The 22,591-nt window shown below is 31.1% G+C and overlaps 1 protein-coding gene across 1 annotated transcript; it reads right to left on the bottom strand.

Moving 5' to 3' along the window:
* Window positions 1–84: 84 nt before the first annotated feature.
* On the bottom strand, window positions 85–22,186 carry LOC118192467 (uncharacterized). The gene is made up of 3 exons (XM_085827070.1): window positions 21,963–22,186; window positions 18,694–19,201; window positions 85–3,981 (listed from the first exon to the last, which is right to left on the bottom strand). Exons 2-3 carry the CDS (start codon window positions 19,177–19,179, stop codon window positions 3,223–3,225), a joined length of 1,245 nt encoding a protein of 414 aa, XP_085683196.1. The 5' UTR covers window positions 19,180–19,201; window positions 21,963–22,186; the 3' UTR covers window positions 85–3,222.
* Between the last annotated feature and the right edge of the window lie 405 nt (window positions 22,187–22,591).

Genomic DNA, 22,591 nt, shown 5'->3' with positions numbered 1-22,591 from the left:
TCAGGTTTAATTCAGTTTATTTTCAATAACTGCTCCAACTAATGCCTGTGTATCTTTTTGAAAAAGTAAAACAAAAATTCCTGATGCATTTAAAAAAAAATTTATTAGAAAATACCTGGCATAACATGTTGTAACTGTGCCTTGTTACATACATAAAATAAAGATAAGATACTTTTTATACGAAGCAACCTAACCATTAGAAACCGAATACAAGCTAAAATACATTCAATCTATAATAATCTGCACAAAACAAAACTTTCATTTTAATTAACTTGTATTTTTAAGTGCAAAACACAGAAACCTTACAACACAAAATTACTAAACAGATTTTTTTTTTTTTTTTTTTTTCCATTTTCCTTTTTTATATATTTGGTACAGTTATATGTTTAAAGATGTCCAAAATCACAGCTCTTTGTTTAAATCCTTCAATGCAGATCACCAAACAGTTTTTCTGGAAATATAGAATATAAAGTAAGATGTACAGCACTTCATCTTTTCATATATTCTGTACTTCCAACAAAACATTGAGATAACAAGATATTTTCTTTTCATTTCAGTGGTATTTATATTTTGTTTAACCAAACTTTATATGCATAATTCTGCAAGATTGCATATTTGATAAATATTATTCAGATCTTCAATTTTAAATGCATTTTAATATGTTGTTGTATGTTTATAATGAAATATGATACAGATGAATGATTTTTACCCTCTAAAAGAAACAGCCAAATGGATTAGCTGATATGGAAAGCACTGGATTAATATCTTCTCTTCGGCAGAGCACACAAACAATTCCTTTCCTAAAAATTTGCATACATTTCATTTTACCCTAGAATCTATTCAATATGATTTTCATGAAAATTTATACAAATTTACAGATATATTTACAGTTGCATAACAGATAAAAAATGTTAGTCACAACGAAAGACAATCAACAGTTAGTTATCTTATGCATTCAGATCTTTCAAGGCAGTATTAATTAATCTGGTGAGGTTAAACATACATACATGCATATACATGCAGATAATAAAATTTATATGGGAAAATAATAGTTTTACAAGTATTTATTATATCTGGTATTAAACGTTTCTTAAATAATTTACTTACAATAAATGAGATTGTAAATTAATACAAGTTCAATGAAGTTCAACTTTACATGCAATCTAGTTTTATACTATTAAAAAATAATCAATATTTATATCAATTACACATTCAAATTTTTCCATAAATATTACCAATACAAACATTATCAAGATTGTAAATGAATATAATGATAAATCTAAATTCTTCAAACAAAAATCACCAATAAAAATTTATTATTACATTTCGCTTGAATTATAAATAACAAAAACAATGGGGAAAAAGCCATGTAAGTAATATAGCTGCCAACCTTGAAGTACAAAAAACCGGGAATTTCTCGAAACTTGCAACAAAAGCATTTCAAAAGAACTTGAAATATACTTTATAATGCATAATTCAAGTTACTAATCTATAATGCGATTCTAAATATGTTAAATGTCGTAAAGTAATTCATATTTAATTAGATAGTCCAAGTTTTATACTCTTTCGTTAATTTCATTCTGCAATTTTCTTACTCTTTTCTGTTGAGATAATCCTGAGTATTGAAAAAAAGCTTTGACCTATCAAAGTTCTTTTAAATATATGAAATAAATATTTTGAAATATGAAGGGAATAAAATTAATGTCTATACTATTCTGTTAAAATGGAATTTTCACATGTTAAGTTGAATTAAATTAATAAGTTTCATTTATTCTTGGGAATTACTTTCCTAAAGACTCAAAATTTAAAATGGAGATTCGGTCACCTACCGGATGATATGATGGAAAACCAGGAGAGTTGGCAGCTATGAAATAATGTACAACAAACTCGCCGAATAAGATTACAGTACAAAGTCTGAAATCCGGATCTCTGTACAAACTCAAAATAAAATCATAATCTCCCAAACAAAATCTAGGAATGCAGAATATAGTGCTGCTGAAAACAAACAAACCAAAAAAGACAGGGGGTGGAACAGGCGTGCCATAAAATGCAATTTTTCTCTGAACTGAGATTTATGCATGTCATTTTCAAACACCTCCTGGAGCATGGTCGCGAATAACAATACACTGATTGATAGCATACTGATGTTGGTCAGGATCACACTTTTAGCCCTCAAGTGGTTGTCAAGAGAGGCAAGGGTGACACTATGCATTTTGCTGATCATTGCAACTTCAGCGGGTCCTAATTTCTGCTCCCTAGTACTTATCCTAAATTTTTGCTGCTTGGTGCTCCTGTAAATTCTAAATTTTTTTGCAACCAGCCCTGTGGTAGGGTTTGCATTCTCCTACCTGAACTAACACTTAGCAAAGCTCTACTGTTGACATGTTTACATGTTATGTTACCAAAAATCTTAAATCTTGAGAGACTGAAGCCCTGGCAATTTACCGGATCTCAGACACCGTACCGTATAAACATTTGTCATTTAAGACAAAGGATTTAAATAAAATCCTTTGTTTAAATCTTACTAGATTCAAATTTATTTTTACGTCAGTACATTTAAATGTACTTTTGGAAACAGATATAATGAGATTTATCACCAAAATTCATGTAATAATTATAAGACAGATACACATTTAATAAAATTTAAATGCAAAATTAAAAAAATAAAGATAATTTATACATTGAAAAATTAAAAATAATTGATTAATTATTCAAATAATATTACCACCAAGTTACATACACATACAAGTTTTCAAACATTTTCTTGTTTTTATAAAAATAATTTAATTTTTCATTAAAAGCTGATTTTAATGAATCCCTTATTACTATATACAACATATAATCTCAAGAATAAATAACGTCACTTTGCCTCATCACAATATAAAAATAAAATAACTAAAAATTGTCCTTTTCCCTTATAAAAAGATGACATGTACAAAGATGAAAAATTAAAATTCCATACAGTTCCGCTTCCTAAAAGCTCAAATGAGGATATAAGTGTGTTATATTCAATTTTAGATTTACATTATTAGCATTTTTTGTTCACATAATTTTAATCACTTTTCTGTATGTTTTTAACATGTTTCAATAGAAACTACGAAAATAAAACCCTGCATGATTAAAAAACATCTATCAGTATTTGCTTAAGAGGAGGAATAATTTGCTATAATTTAATATTTGATGAATCTGAATAATTACACATCTCTAATACATTGATGTTAATTAAACTAAATTATCATTTTCAAGGTGACGGACTCTCACTCTCTGTTTGTAATGATATTCCTTCAGGTAAGCCTTGATTTTTTTAGGCAATTTCAATTCATTGATTCCATCATAACTAATACAGTCAGATATCACAGCACGACATAAATGCTGCAAATCAAAAGGAAAAGTACGATGTACTGGTATTGTCAGCATGGGTTCAAAAAACATGCAACATCGGGGATTTTTATAGTGCTCTACGAGACCACACACTGTTGAAGATGTAAAGACATTGGGATCATGAGAGTCGAAACTAAATTTGTGATTCAGCTGCTCAATACGTGCATGCAGAGTGCGTCCATAACGTCGAAAACTGACACTAAATAGAAATTCTTCCTGTGCACTATCCCTCAGCAGAAATGTTCCTTCTGGTTTCTTGTCCAGTTGCTTCTCAGCTTTGTAACGATCCATTTTCCCCCAATAGAAACTGCAGTTGGTAATTTCAAGTAAATCAGGAACCAAATGATGCACATAATCAATTTGTGTGTGTGCAGTTGAAAACACATTAAGGCTACATGATCTACGTTCAAAAGCATTCCTATTATCTACATTATAACCTACATTACCATAGCGTATGACAAATGGGCTAGGTACTATTGAAAATCTCATATGTGCTTGAAGTGCTAAAGTTAGTTCAGTAATGCTAATTTCGTTGATTGCTAAAGGCTGTTGAGAGGACTGGCAAGCAATGAATAAATTGCTATTAGTTGCTTCCACTGTCTAAAAATAGAAAAATAATTTTATATTAATATCAGTTACATATATGAAATCAGAAATATTAATAGCAGCTGTATATATAGAAAAAATGCATAACTTAAACATTGCATTAAGATATTACTTTCATCATATGCAAGTTTTAAATATATGACCATGAATGCTACTTTTCGACCACCTTTGACATAATACATAGCAGGAAACAATTGCAAAACTATTGCTGAAAACTGTTTCTTGATATTTAAATAATAATAATAAAAAAAAGTAGTTGTCTAGAATTAATATTGATAAACAGTTGTCCACTTTGAAAAATATAGTAGTTTCAAGTCACCTAAACTAGAACCATACATATTTAGTGATGCAATGGGAAAATTTAAGTTTAAATGCTACATATAAAGTACATCTCAAATGTAGCAGGCATTACCAGTATAATTTAGAAATAGTAGTAGTTTGGAACGCACAAATAAAAAGCACTTTGCAACTTTTTTTTTAAACAAATTACTAGCAAACCTGAAAAACAATAATTGATAGCATTTATTACTATAATATCTCAACTGCTTTTCCTAAAATATGATTCTGTCTTAAATTTTCCTAAAATAAAATTCTGTCTGTAAGCAATTACAGACAGAATTTTCTGTGCAGTTAATCAGTTTCTTAGATTCAGAACAATCTGTTACGAATCAATTATGAAAGCAATCTGTTACGAATTTAAAAGCTGAGTAAAGAATAGTACAGTACAAAGTCTGAAATCTGGACGTCCATTATCCGGTATGATCTAAAATCCGGACCTCAAAACCACCGCCAACATTTCTCGTAGGGTTCTCGCCCTTCCGAGCATAATAAAACACCTGGCGAGTCCCGATTCTTAATTTTACATCGACACTAAATAAAATTCCTTGTTATTAAAGAAACAACCATTTTATCATAAATTTGTACGATCTGTAATTTGGCTCCGTTGCTGCATATCTGCTTAGCATACATCTCAAACCAACACATTCCTCCTAGATCCATCGTTGATTTGACGCCAACCTGGCGAATCATTATTTATTATACATTCCTTTCATCACGGCATGTTTATCAAAACATGACAAATTGAGTAATGACTTATGTAGCGATGCCTAAACATTTATGTTAGTAATTGAATAATTAAAGGAGTGCGGTAACCTTTTAGGTTGACATCATGCTTGGCGATGATTACAGATTTAAGTTAAATGCACTAAAAATTGTTGAAGGGGGGAAAAATTTACCAAAAATTTCGTTCCATATGCTAAAAACAGATTTTGTAACTCATAGACCCAAACATTACATTTAAGGCTGTATGAATTAAGACACTGATTTGTCATTCACATAAACCCAGAACCAGCGCTTGTATGGCCACATCGAGTCACAGAATTTAGGACCCACAGAGACTGCACCAGGCGGTAAGATATCTAGCACCAGCCCTCAATAGGCTTAAGTATATGATGGAAATTTATTTATTCAGAACTCTGATAAGCATGTGCAAGAAATAGACATAAATACAGTCAAACCTCGTTAATTCGGACCCCCATAATCCGGACCTCAAAGCTAAAAGCTTTCTGCGCATGCGCCGCATTGACACGTGCGCGTAAGACCTTTACGACTGCGCATATGTGTGTGCGCAAGTACAGAATACGTTTTCGCGTGCACGTTTAATGTATAACGGATGGTATAAGCTAAAATTATCTAATTATCTATTTCAGTTAATGTTGATGATTGCGTTGTTCCTTAATCTTCGAATTGGATGCGGCTTATTATTTTTTGCAGACTGTAAGAGCAATTTTATAAAAGTAAACTTGACTTTCGATTATGTCAAATAGAATTTCCGATGCTGGAGCTCCCAAAGGATCTACAAAACGAAAGTATGTTTCGATGTCCATTAAACAAAAAGTGGAATTGCTGCAAAAAATGGATAAAGACATGAAGAAGGTGACAGAGAGGTTAATGAAAACGAAAAAATTTCGAATGACAAATTAGTCGGTATTCTCGGCACAGCAATTACGGACTTGAACAGCAGAACTTTGTAACTGAACAAGAAAGTATGTCTGCTTATAGAATTAAAGAGAAAGTATTATCACATAAAACGAAGCAACTTAAACAACTTACATTGAAAGAAATGTTTAATAAAGTAAACAAATAAATATAAAGCTTTTTTTTTTTTTTTTTTTTTTGTAAATTTTGATACCCTTTAGATCATAATTGTTCTTTATTTCATAAATTACGGTTTCATATTTTTAATTTTAGAATTTCTGCATGCCATCTTACGAGATTTAAACTGATGATCTATAATCCGGAAACGCTGAAGTCCGGGTTAACGACTTTTGACTGTATAATAAATAACTAAACTAATACAATTCAGGCTTAATTGTCTCAGTGCGCGATAGAAGCAAGATAAAATTTAACGGAACAACTTATCGTTAGTTGCCAAGCTCATGATGCATAGCCAAGTATGTATAGTGAAGAATAGCTAAATTTGATGATGATAGCCGCTAATTCTAAAGGTTTTCGGATATCGCAAAACAAAGGTGAAATTTTCCAGTTAACAGATTTTGTAAAGAAATGTGGAGAAATGGTAATAAATGTAGATGATATACAAGTTTTTCATTGTGATGACAATGCTTCTCAATAATCAATCAATTAATAAATGGCGAAATCTGGTTCTAGATCCAGAAAATACTGCTACCAATAGTGAAGAAAGTGACTGAAAACGAGAAAATTTCAATTGGCAGGTTAGTCGAATTCCCGAAATAGCAATAAATATTAAGCTTTTTCTTTGTAAATTTTGATACGCTTTGGATCATAAATACTTCATAAATCACAATTTCATATTTTTTAATTTTACAACTTCTACATGCCATCTTACTAGATTTAAACTGATGCTCTAATATCCGGAATCACAGAAGTTTCGAAGAGTCCAGATTTCGAACTTTGTACTGTAATATAGTTTTGCTGTAAAGTCCCCCCCCCAAAAAAAAGCTACAGATATATTTGGAATGTTATATAAAGCATATAGGTATCAAGCATTAACATAATTTTTTCACTGCACTAGACTAGCACTTTCCAAACCATGACTGGTGAAGAGACTTTAAATGTGTATGTACTTTTCCACAATTTGTCAAAGTGTGATGTGGGCTTTAAAAACCTTTATTAAAATTAAAATCTTAATAAAAAAAAGTACTGCAATACACAAACAAGTCATTTGTGTCAAATGACAAGAAATTAACCCTCTGAGTATTACAGGATTTTAGATCCGTCATGAAGACTGGTATTTAAACAGCACTTATTGAGTTTGCATAATTACTTATTTTAGTCTATATTTTCACAAACACAAACTTACATTCATTAAGACAATATTTGCATTATTAAAGAAAGAAAGAAAGCAAAATATCTTAAATTATAAGCTAATATATGGCAAGTAACAAAACTTCTGATGACTGGATAAAGCCGGCCATAACGCTCAGAGGGTTAAGAAAGAAAACTAACATTTTTTCAGCATATGAATCACGGATATAAAGAACCCTCTTTTTGCACAAAATGTACGTGTTGCTCAAATCTGCAGCTTCGTTTAAAGTTATGTTTCCATGCAATACCCAAGACTCTGCCTGCCTAATCAAACTGTTTTTCCCTCTGAATGTTCAATTCAGTTTGCATATGCATTAATTTTCCAGTGGTTCATTATCATTTGTATTACTCTTACCATTTATTTTGTGTTGCTTTTTCATCTATGTTATCAGTTCTGTATTACAGATACATAAGATTTACAGATACAGAAGATTTAGGTATTCTTCTGTTATCGTGACCGGATTCAGAAATGTACACATGTATGCACGTATATGCATGTGTGTAAACACACATATACATACATATGCATATATTAAATCCATCCATTTCTGAATCCAGTTCTCGTAACAGAAGAATATCAAAATTTATTACGATAAAGACGATGATGAAAGAAAATCTACAACTCAAAGAAACTGACATGAAGAAAAGTGATAAAGAAATATGATTCTAACTACTTAGCATTAAGGTTTTTATGGAATGAAGATGAAAATAATCCTAAACCTGAGTTTGTATTTGAAATGAAAAAAAAAATACTTGCAAACATAAGCATGCACCTAAGTAAATTACTTCGGCACATTAAGACAATGCACACTAATTTAAAAAATCAAATAAATCTCTTTCAAATGAAAGCTGCATGCATGAAAAAATGTCAAAAACAAAATTTTTGCACTTCACCAAGATCAACAAAAATGCTATACAAGCTTCATATCTAATCAGATATCAAACTGTGAAAAGTAATAAGCTGAAGACAGTTGGCAAAACTGAACTGCTACCAGCAATCAAAGGGTGCAGCTAAAGTTATGTTTTGGAAAAGAACTTAAACGAAGTTGAAACTCTCAAAATGCAGAAAATCAATTAATCCAAACAGTTAACAAAAATCTGATTTTCTTTCTTTCTTTTTTTTTTTTTTTTTTTTGCTACAGCTGGATGACAACACTGATATACAAGGTTTACCTTTGCTGGTTGTTTGCATACAGCACATATGGAATAACAAATCTCATGAATTTAATTATTGTTAATTATTGTTTAATTGTGTTATTTTGAGAACCAATTATTCAAGAACTAACTAGAAATATTCAAGACTCTCAACACTTATATAAAATCCAAAGATTTAGATTAGATCACATGTATCGGGGTGTATATGAATGACACGCAAGCTATATGCAGGGGGGAAGCAGCTTTATGATTCATCTGCTTGCAGTCAGTCCAAATGCATCATGGACTCAATGCAACATTCACTGGAATGTCGCGGCTCACGCAATGAATTGGAAGTTGATCTGTCAGCACTATCCTTATCTTCAGGGCAGATGTTATTATTTTATTTGGCTCATAATTCCTTACTAAATGTAGTGGCTGATCTTTGGAATATGGTAACAGGTAGTATGGCGACATTTTGGAGGCGATAAAGGTTACTACCTAGGACTTTGGTAATAATGCGAGAAGTACTCAGTTCCGATTACGCATTATTTTGTGTGAGGGAAATGAGAGATCATGAGATATGTCATGTGACATTAATGGACGAATTACAGTTCTTTAATCGGAAAAGGGGGTAAATTTGGAAAAATTACAAAATAATATAGTACTACAGATATTTGTGTGAAATAGTGTTGATTAATTTTCGGATTACATGGCGCTATGTAAAGTGAATTCTAAATTTTTAATGCGTTTATCTGATAAAAATAATAAGTTGAGATTGTGTGAAAGGAAGGATATTACAGATAAGTTTGAATGGCGGTGCAAGAAATCTGGTGAAAATGGACATTTTGTGAAACGGAGTGTAAGGAAGGGTACGTGGTTGGTTGAAAGTAAATTGAGTATGGGTGAAATTTTATTAATTTCTTATTACTGGGTGAATAGACTGCCAGTTGACTACTGGATTTCAGATTTAGAAATTAGCAATAGTACTGCAGCCGATTGGAACTCTTTCTGTAGGAAAGTGTGCGTGCCACGTAATGAAGATTCTGAAGAAGATTAGGTAAGTTAGTATTTTTAATCATTTGAGGATATTATTTTTATGCATTGTTCTAAATGTAATGAGTAAATAAATTAATATGGTATTATTGGAAAATTGTTATTAGCAATGATTTAGTTTAAAGTAATTAGGATTATAATCTAATTTTTATTAATTTAATGTATGTGCTTATTTATATTTTAAGTAGTGTTTCTTAATTTAATTATATTTTAATTTAATGATCGTGATTTTGTGAGTTATATGTTTGTAGTATTTTGGAATACGTTTGAGTAGTATACGTTGAGTATTTTCATGCATTTTCGTGAAATTTTTCTAATTTATGAGAAAAAAGCAGTGTACATGGATATAGTGAAGAGTGTGTGTAATGCCATTTTTGTGCAATTCTGGGATGTTCTTTTAAGTAAAAATAAGTCGACGTATACATGGTTTAGTTATATTTTAATTAAATGATAGTTATTTTGTGAATTTTATGTTTGTAGCAATTTGGTATATGTTTCAGTTGAAGTAAATGTGCATGGAAATAATTTAAATATTTGACACTAAGTATTTGTAACCATTTTTAATGTTTGCGGTAGAAATTCGTTGGTGACATTTATAATATAATAGATAATTTAGAGGTAAAAGTTTTTGGATATTTTATTTATTTTATACGTGGAAATGTTCATACTTGGAAAGGGTATATACTTTTTCGCGATCAGGTAATTTCATATATGTTCTTTTTACCGAGTTTAAAGATTCAGAAAATTTTCTTGCATTTTCGTGCAAATTTTTGTAATTTATGAGAAAATAGCAGTGTAGATGGATAAAGTGAAGAGTGTGTGCAATGCCATTTTTGTGCAATTCTGGGATGTTTTTTTAAGTAAAGCGTTTTTTTAAGTCGACGTGTAAATGGTTTATGTGTATGTGCTATTCTGAAAAACGCGCAAGGAGTTTGCGATTGTGCACTTTTTCCCAATCTTGCAGTTAATATTTGTCATGATTAAGCAGTTTTGTTACATAAAATTTCTAGCATAAGTGTAATTTGGCTAGTAGATTGTTGGAAAGTGTTGAGTAAATAAAAAGAAACATGTCTTTACTTCGTGAAGACAAAATGGCGGCAAAAAAAAAAAAAAAAAGAAGGTTGCTGTAGCAGAGTTGGTCGCCAAATTTTCACCAAGTTACCATAATCGAAAGATCAACCAATGTTCCATCTCGATGTACTCCGTCTTTGATATGATTTAAATCAAATTCCTTGTCATTATAATTCGCTTCCGATAGTGAAGATAGTGACACAGAGGTTACTGAAAATGAAAAAATTTCGATTGACAAATTAGTCGGTATTCTCGACACAGCAATTATAGGACTTGAATATCGGAACTTCTACAATGTAAATATAAAAATAACCAACTGAAATTTTTTAGATATAAATCTTAAAAAAATGTGATCATAGGCAAAAATGCCTCTCTCTTTGAAGCTTTGTTATTCAACATCTTTGTTTTGTAATCTATTTTTTTTTAAATAAAGTAGTTTAACTATTTTAAATACAAACTATTAGTGTGTTATATTCATGATAAAAATTAATTACAGAAGTTTTCTTCTTTAGCAAATCAATAAAAATAATTTGTCTTCCACTTCATGTAAAGTCTGTTACCTTCAGATTATTTTACCCACAATTAGTTTGTAAATCTGCCTAAAGGGGGCAGTACACATTCAATGACATAGATAAACTAGTCAAGCTTTGGCTATTTCACTTTTGTCACCAGAAACACTGCCAATAAAATACAACCGCAGATAACTGAAAAGTACTACATTTTCTTTTCTTACATACTGATACTCACCAAATAAACTTAAAACTCACTTTAATGAATTTTAAGTTGAGGTTCATTTGAAAGCCATGTACATTATCCAAACTCAGATCAAACTAAAATAATTCAATTTAAAGTAACTGGTCTGCAACAAAAAGATACTTTAAGCACCTATAGATTAAAAGTTACAAACTAATCCCACTCCTAATGCCGTTTCATAATCAATACATTATGTAACTTTCAGATTTATTTTTAGACATAATAATGTTGCACTGGATATTCTCTACATTATTTGGAATGATTTTCAATTATAAAAAATTTGTTACTGCTTCTTTTGTACCCAAGGTTTACAAAATCCAGTTATAAATGGAAGGTTGGTGGTGAGAGAACCTAAGGAAATAACAGAATATATAAATATAAACTATTAAGTAAAAAATATTTCTAATTCCTCTTGATTTTAATAACAGAACAAATAAATACTTTATCCTTTCGACATACCTGATAATGACAACATACAAAATGCTCTTGTGATTACCTTTAGTGAGATAAACGCTAGACCTTCCAAGCAACTGTACTATGAAAGCAAACCTGTGCAAATCAACAATTTTTACAATAAAAACATAAAATATAAATGCACAAAGAGATTTATGCATCTGAAGAACTCTGTCCATTGGTCTGTCAAAAATAAGACCATATTTCAACAAATTCCAAAGAAGTGATCAAACAGACTTCACATTTATTACATATGTTACTAATACTTTAAATTTCAAATCAAGAAAAATTGCAAAATGTTGACATAAATTTGTTACGAAGAGAAAAATAATTTGGAATTTTTACCCTATACAATCTTAATAAATTTATCAGCAGGTTTGATAATGACCCTCTGAAATTTTAAAAGGGTGAATGATGATCAAAGGTTCAATAGCTGAATGTGCATCAGCATAATCAAGATCCCACTGACTACAAAAGAATTAATAAAATTGAAGATTATTTATTAATATAAAGCTATATCAAACAAATGGATAAGCTATATCAAACAAATGGATAAGTTCTTGAACATAAAAGTCATCTGAAAGGAATATTACCAACATTATTGACCTTAATTCAGAAGTCAAACAACAAAAATCAGCGTTAATTTACAAAATTTTCACAGGACTAGTTTCGATGGTTTTACCGAACCATCATCTTCAGCTGCAAAACCGCAAATGAACAAGATAGGAAATAATGATTAGATAAGATAAGAAAGCCTGGACAAGAATAAGCAAGTGGCGCCATCTGTTGGCGAAACCATAACTAAAACATAATTTCTCTAAAAGCCGAAGGCAAATTTGGATTTGAATTAGGATCGTTAACTAGAACAGAAAGATTTTTATGAATGTGAAATGCCTCTAGAAAATCCAGTTCTCCAATGGAAGATGTTTTTTGAATAATTTTGGCAGCAGAAAAATTGAAAGTGTGATTTTCGGACCAACAATGTTGAGCAACAGAAGACTTCTGTGTTTCCTTTTTTCTAACATATGCCTCATGTTCTTTGACGCGAAATTTTAAGACTCTCTTAGTTTGGCCAATGTAAATTAAACTGCACTGGCAAGGAATCCTATAAATACCCCAGGAATTCATATCCGGAATGGGGTCCTTGAGTATAGAAGTTGGAATTTTATTGATGGGAGAGTAAACAACCCGAAAGTTAAATTTCTGCAAAATATGTGCAACTTTATAGCTAATTGATGGAAAGAAGGGAATGACAACAGAATTTTTATAATCTCCTAAAATAAGAGTGTGGCTTTTAGTGTGTTGAGATGACAATTTTTTAACTGCTTGATTAATAATGTTGGGTGAAAAGCCCCTGTCAATGGCTATTGCTTTTAAATAATTTAGTTCTTCATCAAGGGATAGTTTGGAGGAGCAAACTTGAAGAGCACGGAAAACATAGGAATAAAAGGAAACTAACTTTTGTTTAGTCGGATAACATCATTTAAAGTGTGGTGGAAGGCTAACCGATGAAGGTCTACGGTAAACCGTAGTACTGAAGTTGGATGTGTTACGTGTGACCAAAATGTCGAGAAACGGAAGAGAATTGCAAGTCTCAAGTTCAAAAGTGACCTGAATAGCAGGATCAATAGAATTCATTGTTGAAAGAACTCTATTTAAATCATCTTTATTACCTTCAAACAGGGTAAAAGTATCGTCTACGTAGCGGAACCATGCCGGGAAGTTTAAAGTTTCAAACAATTTTGATTCATAATAATGCATGTAGATATCAGCCAGGATGGGACTGAGGGGGTTTCCCATGGCTAATCCCTCAGTTTGCTTGTAATATTTATTTTGGAAAACAAAATGTGTTTGTTTCAAACAGAGTTGAGTGAGAGAAATTAGCTCATCAATTTCGATGCAAGAGAAATGAAATTCGCGAAGTCTGGTTTCTAGACATCTTAATGCACCCTCCACTGGGACATTGGTGAATAATGATTTTACATCAAAAGAAATCATGAGTAAATTACGAGGAGAAATGTTTTTAACCTTTTTTACAAACTCTATTGAATTTTTTATGGTGTAAATGTTATTGTCTAATAGAGTGGAAAATCTAGAAACTAAATATTTAGCTAATGGATACGAGACAGTACCTAAATTTGATACAATAGGGCGGAAAGGAATACCACTTTTATGAATTTTGGGAAGAGCATATAATCTGGCACAATTCGCAACAGATGGGATAAGCGAATGTTTTAAGTTGCTTGAAATGATTTGCGAAGATTTGATCGCAGCTTTTATTTTGGATAAGTCCGAAGGTGAAGGATCTTTAGGGATCGGATTATATGGTCCTTCGTTTAAGAGTTTAGTGACACCATCGATATAAGTGTTCTTATCCATGACGACTATCTGGCCACCTTTCTCGGCCTTTGAAATGACAATATCCGGGTTAGAATGAATCTCACGCATTGTAGCTCTTTCTCTCGCAGTTAGATTTGGTTTCAAAGGTTTATTATTGAATTTCACATTATGAGCGATAAGATGCCTAATCATTTCTTTCTGTGAATCTGAAACTTTACTGAACTTGAAAGCTTTTTGGATAGGAGCCAAAATCTTTGGAATCGAGGGTTTACAGGTTTGTGAGAAGTTAAAATTATATTTTAGAATTCTCTCTTGTTCTTCTGAAAGACTAACATTAGAAATATTAACTATTGGCTTGATGTTTACAATGGGAAGATTTTTTGAACTACTTGAACTGGAAGACTGTAAAAGAAGTTTTTCGAATTTAACTGCAAGGGTGTTTTTATGACGGTTAACTGCATTCTCCGTTCTAGACCAAGACTTTTGTTCAAGGGCAGTGAATTTTGGATATGTTTTAGCGAGTTCCAGATGAAGCTTATAGAGTTCATGTTCAATTTTGGACAATTGTTGACGTGTATCCCTTATCACGGACCGAAGTAAGGCAAGTTTGCAATTTAACAGAATTCTTGAAACACGACTCGAAGGTTTTTGATTAGATTTGATTTGAATAAAATTGGGGATTTGATTTGAATAAAATTGGACAAAAACCTTCGAGTCGCGTTTCAAGAATTCTGTTAAATTGCAAGCTTGCCTTACTTCGGTCCGTGATAAGGGATACACGTCAACAATTGTCCAAAATTGAACATGAACTCTATAAGCTTCATCTGGAACTCGCTAAATCCTATCCAAAATTCACTGCCCTTGAACAAAAGTCTTGGTCTAGAACGGAGAATGCAGTTAACCGTCATAAAAACACCCTTGCAGTGAAATTCGAAAAACTTCTTTTACAGTCTTCCAGTTCAAGTAGCTCAAAAAATCTTCCCATTGTAAACATCAAGCCAGTAGTTAATATTTCTAATGTTAGTCTTTCAGAAGAACAAGAGAGAATTCTAAAATATAATTTTAACTTCTCACAAACCTGTAAACCCTCGATTCCAAAGATTTTGGCTCCTATCGAAAAAGCTTTCAAGTTCAGTAAAGTTTCAGATTCACAGAAAGAAATGATTAGGCATCTTATCGCTCATAATGTGAAATTCAATAATAAACCTTTGAAACCAAACCTAACTGCGAGAGAAAGAGCTACAAAGCGCAAAATTCATTCTAACCCGGATATTATCATTTCAAAGGCCGACAAAGGTGGCCAGATAGTCGTCATGGATAAGAACACTTACATCGATGGTGTCACTAAACTCTTAAACAAAGGACCATATAATCCGATCCCTAAAGATCCTTCACCTTCGGACTTATCCAAAATAAAAACTGCGATCAAATCTTCGCAAATCATTTCAAGCAACTTAAAACATTTGCTTATCCCATCTGTTGTGAATTGTGCCAGATTATATGCTCTTCCCAAAATTCATAAAAGTGGTATTCCTTTCCGCCCTATTGTATCAAATTTAGGTACTGCCTCGTATCCATTAGCTAAATATTTAGTTTCTAGATTTTCCACTCTATTAGACAATAACATTTACACCATAAAAAATTCAATAGAGTTTGTAAAAAAGGTTAAAAACATTTCTCCTCGTAATTTACTCATGGTTTCTTTTGATGTAAAATCATTATTCACCAATGTCCCAGTGGAGGGTGCACTAAGATGTCTAGAAACCAGACTTCGCGAATTTCATTTCTCTTGCATCAAAATTGATGAGCTAATTTCTCTCACTCTACTCTGTTTGAAACAAAACACATTTTGTTTTCCAAAATAAATATTACAAGCAAACTGAGGGATTAGCCATGGGAAGCCCCCTCAGTCCCATCCTGGCTGATATCTACATGCATTATTATGAATCAAAATTGTTTGAAACTTTAAACTTCCCGGCATGGTTCCGCTACGTAGACGATACTTTTACCCTGTTTGAAGGTAATAAAGATGATTTAAATAGAGTTCTTTCAACAATGAATTCTATTGATCCTGCTATTCAGTTCACTTTTGAACTTGAGACTTGCAATTCTCTTCCGTTTCTCGACATTCTGGTCACACGTAACACATCCAACTTCAGTACTACAGTTTACCGTAAACCTTCATCGGTTTGCCTTCCACCACACTTTAAATCATGTCATCTGACTACACAAAAGTTAGCTTCATTTTATTCCTATGTTTTCCGTGCTCTTCAAGTTTGCTCCTCCAAACTAGCCCTTGATGAAGAACTAAATTATTTAAAAGCAATAGCTATTGACAGGGGCTTTTCACCCAACATTATTAATCAAGCAGTTAAAAAATTGTCATCTCAACACACTAAAAGTCACACTCTTATTTTAGGAGATTATAAAAATTCTGTTGTCATTCCCTTCTTTCCATCAATTAGCTATAAAGTTGCACATATTTTGCAGAAATTTAACTTTCGAGTTGTTTATTCTCCCATCAATAAAATTCCAACTTCTATACTCAAGGACCCCATTCCGGATATGAATTCCTGGGGTATTTAATTATAGGATTCCTTGCCAGTGTGGTTTAATTTACATTGGTCAAACTAAGAGAGCCTTAAAATTTCGCGTCAAAGAACATGAGGCATATGTTAGAAAAAAGGAAACACAGAAGTCTTCTGTTGCTCAACATTGTTGGTCCGAAAATCACACTTTCAATTTTTCTGCTGCCAAAATTATTCAAAAAACATCTTCCATTGGAGAACTGGATTTTCTAGAGGCATTTCACATTCATAAAAATCTTTCTGTTCTAGTTAACGATCCTAATTCCAATCCAAATTTGCCTTCGGCTTTTAGAGAAATTATGTTTTAGTTCTGGTTTCGCCAACAGATGGCGCCACTTGCTTATTCTTGTCCAGGGTTTCTTATCTTATCTAATCATTATTTCCTATCTTGTTCATTTGCGGTTTTGCAGCTGAAGATGATGGTTCGGTAAAACCATCGAAACTAGTCCTGTGAAAATTTTGTGAATATAACGCTGACTTTTGTTGTTTGACTTCTGAATTAGTATTTATTCGGCGTGTTATTGTGTCTTAATTATTGACCTTTCCCTCTTGTTACCTAGTAGGAGAAGGTTTTAGTCAAGTCAATAATTTATTATAAAAAAAAAAAAAAAAAACAGGTAGAATTTTTTTTTACCAATGCGATTTAAAAATTAAGCTACACAATCTTATGCCAAATGTTTAAAATTTGCATCAATATATCACAAACAACCATCACATTGATTGAAATCTAACTCTTGTACAATTAGAAAATGTGATTTTGTTTCTGAAAATTCGTTTATGTTTGTAAAAATAAAAATAATAATAAAAAATTTATAAAACATAAATGTAATAAACCTCTTTTTCTTTTTCAAAACGTTTCTCTATATTCTTAGTGCAATTGCTATTTTAGTTATTTATGTACAATTATTTATACAGTACAAAATCCGTTATCCGGACCTCAAAGCCACAAACTTACCCATGCGCGTAAAGCGTTTACGCATGAGCATTTCATGCGCACATCTGATACGCATGCCCATAAAGCGTTTACCTGTGTGCGTTTTCGATACTGAAGAAAGTAACAGAGAATGTTATTGAAAACAAAAAAATTTCAATTGACAAGTTAGTTGGTATCCTCAACACAGCAATTACAGGACTTGAACAGTAGAACTTTGTAACTGAACAAGAAATCATGTCTGTTTATAGAATTAAAGAGAAAGTATTAGCATAAAATACAAAGTAACTTAAACAACTTACATTGATAGAAATGTTTACTAAAGTAAACAAATAAATATTAAGCTTTTTGTTTTTTTTTTTTTTGGTAAATTTTGATACCTTTTAGATCATAATTGCTCTTTATTTCATAAATTATGGTTTCATATTTTTAATTGTATAAATTCTGCATGCCATCTTACCAGATTTAAAATAATGATCTATAATCCGGAAAAACCCCTAATTCGGAATCGCCGAAGTCCCGACGAGTCCGAATTATGGACTTTGTACTGTACTATGATTATGTTGTACACTGTGCATCATTGAGAAAAATATAAGGAGGGAGGTCAATGAAGAAAAAGGTCAATAGTTTTAAAAAAGGTCAATATGTAAAAAAAGTTGGGAGCCCTTTTTTCATGTAAACTGCATAATTCTTTACATTTTTAGATATCTGTCTCTACATCTTTGTTCTTACAGTGTTTAGCATAAATTAAGCAACATTTCATGTTTCATAGCAAATCTGATCGCAAATCTTTGATTTCACTCCAGAATAGGGCAATACATGAACTTTTAATAGTAATTTGATACAGCATATAATACCTTCATGCAAGCGATATGAGAATCAAACACTACACATTTGGTTAATTCACTCAAATCTTAAAAGAACTTTTAAGTTGTTGATAAAGTTTAACAATCAGAATGAGCAAAGGAAGGAGAATACATATTTAGATCAGCTGAATTTAATAACTGCTAAAAGGAAAAGAAAAAAAAATACCTGCTGTTGATTATCTCCATTACTGTTACTTTTATCTTCAATTGATCTAGAACTTTCAATGGGAGTAGTTCTTGGACAAGTAGTAATTGCCAGAATACTGCCTCTAACTGCATCTCTCCTGCATACTGGAGCTTTGCTTGAAGAAGTTTCTTCTTCAGGTGCCACAGTTCGTTCAGACGGAGGGTGCTTAGTCTTACGATACCCAGTGCAAATACAAGTTGCGTTCTCCATCGATGCTTCAGAAACCACAGAGCTACAACTCTGCCAAGCATCTCTATTCAAGCTAAAGGTTCTTTTCTTTGCTTTTTCTTTGTTAAAACCTTTTTGCCATTTTCCAAAGGAGAATGTCTTGAGCTTGCGTTTCACGCTGCGCTTTGACTTGCAAGATGAATCAGTATTTTTCTGTTTCTTATCATGCAATGAATCATAATTTTCTGAGGCATCATTTCCTTCTCCACTTTCTTCACTTCCTGAAGTATCTTCCATAGCTTGTGTTTCTGTTTGTTACCTATAATTAATAATAAAAAACATATAAATTTCAAACATAATTAATCTGATAAGCTGTTTTACCTTATACAGAAGATAATAAAAAATAAACTAGAAAATAAATGTACATGATAATAAATTAACTTGCATTTTATACTGGAAAGAATCAACTTAATAATGATATACTGCTAGTTGTGAGCTTTTAAGAACTGACTTGTGTTTTCACCCACTGAACCACTGGATTAGACCACTCCTTCAATGCCCGAAAAAATACTTGGGAGAATATATGTTTTGAAAAAAGTATATCTAAAAACACTATATGACACTACATTGTCATCTACTTCCAATTCATCAACATGCAATTGCTCCTGTTCATGAATTCGCCTCTCAAATTTAAATCCAAGATGGTAATCAGAACAGTTTTATCCAAACAAAGCAGGTTATTGTTTGACCAAAAAGTCCTATGTTTTATTGTTGATTTCTAGGTAGACTGTACAAATTGTTTTCCCCAAACTCTGGAAGAATATTTCATATCAAGTTATTCTCCAAGTGAAAACATCTTTTTTCAGAAACTGATCTGTTCTCCACATTTTTACATTTTATAATATTTTCAAAATATTACATGTTTAAAATTCTTCATATGCTTATAAGGCTTTAGTGTAGAATTGGGTGCCCCTTCGATTGGTGACATTTTCTAAAAAATTTTGGCGATGAAACCTCACTTCTGGTTACCAAGATAGTTTTAACTTAGTTTTAGCTTCTCGATTTTATTTAAATGAAAATAGATTGATGTGTACATGGACATATTTAAGGCAGTGCGCAATGCCTAGTTTGTACAATTATAGGATGTTTTTCTAAGTAAAAACAGATCGATGTATACATGGACACAGATCTTATGCAATTCTTCGACTTCTTATTTTGGTTTTGTGTAGCGGCCATCTTGAAATTGTGACTTCCTGGTGCCGATCTTGGCGTCAAAAAAGAATCGTCAACAAACAAGGGGCACCCAATTGTAAACTTTTACCGCTTATAATTTCACTCATTTTCCAAGTATGAAATATAAATGGAACATAATTGGTTACCAAATATATTCCTGAACAAGTTTAATGTATGGATTGGCAACAAGAAAATTCATACTAACTACATTTTTAGAAATATTGACGGTATATAACATATAACCTAAAACTGTCCATCACAATCCAGGGATACTGATCCCTGTAGTTTAGGGGTAAAATCCTAGTATATGGTAGCGCCTTGGTGCGAATTTGAAAATTGTCACGAATATCAAAATTACTCGTTTCATGCTCATCATAAATGTTATGTTTACAGTTTATAATAATGTCGCCAAATCCCGTGTGTACCATATACTAGGATTAATTTAAGATATATGTTTTAGTTTCTCATTTATTTTTTTTTTTTTTTTTCATTAGTGTTATCATATCTGTTTGCTATTAGGCCCATCATAATACTGCAGTAAAGTACACAAAGTTGGGTTAATGATAAAATTTTTTAACATGAATAAACTATTACTTGCTCCAGATTTATGATAGCACTGTCTATTAAATTATTGTAACAAACATAACAACAAGGAGATAATATTTAAATACCATTTTCTCACACTTTTAACTATTGTGTTGCGTATTTACAAAAAAAAAAAAAAAAAAAAAAAATTGCTTAACTGAAGGAATATAAAAGCAAATTTGTTCAGATAATCTGCAACTAACAGAACAACTAACAGAAATAGCTAAAATCATTAATCATCTGTTTGTTATTTAACATTATTTTCTGCTGCATAACTACTCACATTAGTTAACAGTTTGGTTTTTTACAGCTGACAATATTTAACTAGAAGTTTGATTTTCTACAGCTGACAATATTTAACTAGAGTCCACCCCCCAAAAAAAAGATTTAACTTTTATTATTTAATAGGACACATAAATATTGCTTTAAAATATCCACTCTATAGCCCTGATTTAATGCTTATATAACACATTTTAAAAATGAAAGATGATACCATAAAAATGAAATGTAATTTTATTATGTGTTTATTAATTAACACATTATCAAGAATAGAATTACGATTAACTATGCAACCCATTCTTTTTTTTTCCATAAATGCCAATGACTATAATAAAACTAGAATACAACAATAATAAAGCTTTCTGTTCATAAATCACAAATATCTAAAAGGATAATAAAAGCATGTTCTTGTTCGTAGATGCAAAATAAAATCAGGTACACGTTCATTTTTTTTTTTTTTTTTTTTAACTATAATCCTCTTTTAGCAAATGTACTTAAACAAATTGAAACAATTCACTAGAATTTTTAATAGTTATTCCATATTCGATTAGAAATGAATAACTGACTGAAATTAATTGCCAATAATTAAAAAGAAATTGAACACTACTGGTTTCGTTATCAGAAATTTTTAACGCTGCAATGTAAAATGAAATATATATTTATCATCAAGTGATAATTCTACATTCATAAAATTACAAAAATAAAAAATAGATTTTCATTACTTTAAATGAAATAAGTTTAAAAAAAGTTACTGTGAACTTGTAATGTTAACTTCTAACAGCTAATTCAAAACACCTCTTTAAATATGACAGTAAAGGGCAGAGCAGTCATAAACAATAACAATGCTATTGAACAATTATCTGTATATGTTTCACGATAATTTAAAACGACAAAAGATAGAGAATTTATGGGAATTAACTAAAGCAATAGCAAAAGTACACATTCCTTTGCCATATACAAATATTAATGAAGAAATTGTTTACCTTCAACGTGTACCTAATTCACAAAGCAAAACAAACAAAAAAGCGACTGTAACTTTGATTTGAAATTAAGTTTTAATTTTTATAACGTTTGTAAAAATTAATATAATAATCATTTCGAAATACATTAAATATACAACTGGTACTATGAACACAATGCATAATAAATTTACTTCCTCACACGAACGCGAACGCCATTTTACGTTCAACAAATGCTCTCCCCCCTATCTACTCCCACCTTTCTAATAAAAGTTTTGTTTTCTTTATGAGTTTTCTTTCATTTCTGCAAAATAGAATCTTCCAAAAATGTATTTATTTATAAATTTATTCTTGAATTCAAATTTCAATATTTATTATAAGACGATCAGCGTACTGTTTTCAAAAGTTATCCTGAAAGTAATAATTCAAACAAATTAAAAAATTGAGATTTTATATTTTAATTGATTTAGTTAGTAATTTTAAATTTTAGAAAAAATACACATATTTCTGACAAACGTAAATTTTTTATAAAGAAAGAATATTTTTTTAATTAGGAAAAGCAGAACTATCAGGAAATAAATTCCTCAAACCGGTTTGTTTTCAGTAATTTTCAGTTTCGCGTGTTACCGCATGTTTGTCTGCTGTTATAAGTT

The sequence above is a fragment of the Stegodyphus dumicola genome, chromosome 11 (assembly GCF_044657685.1).
Source record: "Stegodyphus dumicola isolate Sdum_Otavi_A_Nest chromosome 11, ASM4465768v1".
NCBI classification, from domain to species: Eukaryota; Metazoa; Arthropoda; class Arachnida; order Araneae; family Eresidae; genus Stegodyphus; species Stegodyphus dumicola.
The sequence above is the reverse complement of the archived record's forward strand: the minus strand, read 5'-3'. Positions and strand labels throughout refer to the sequence as shown.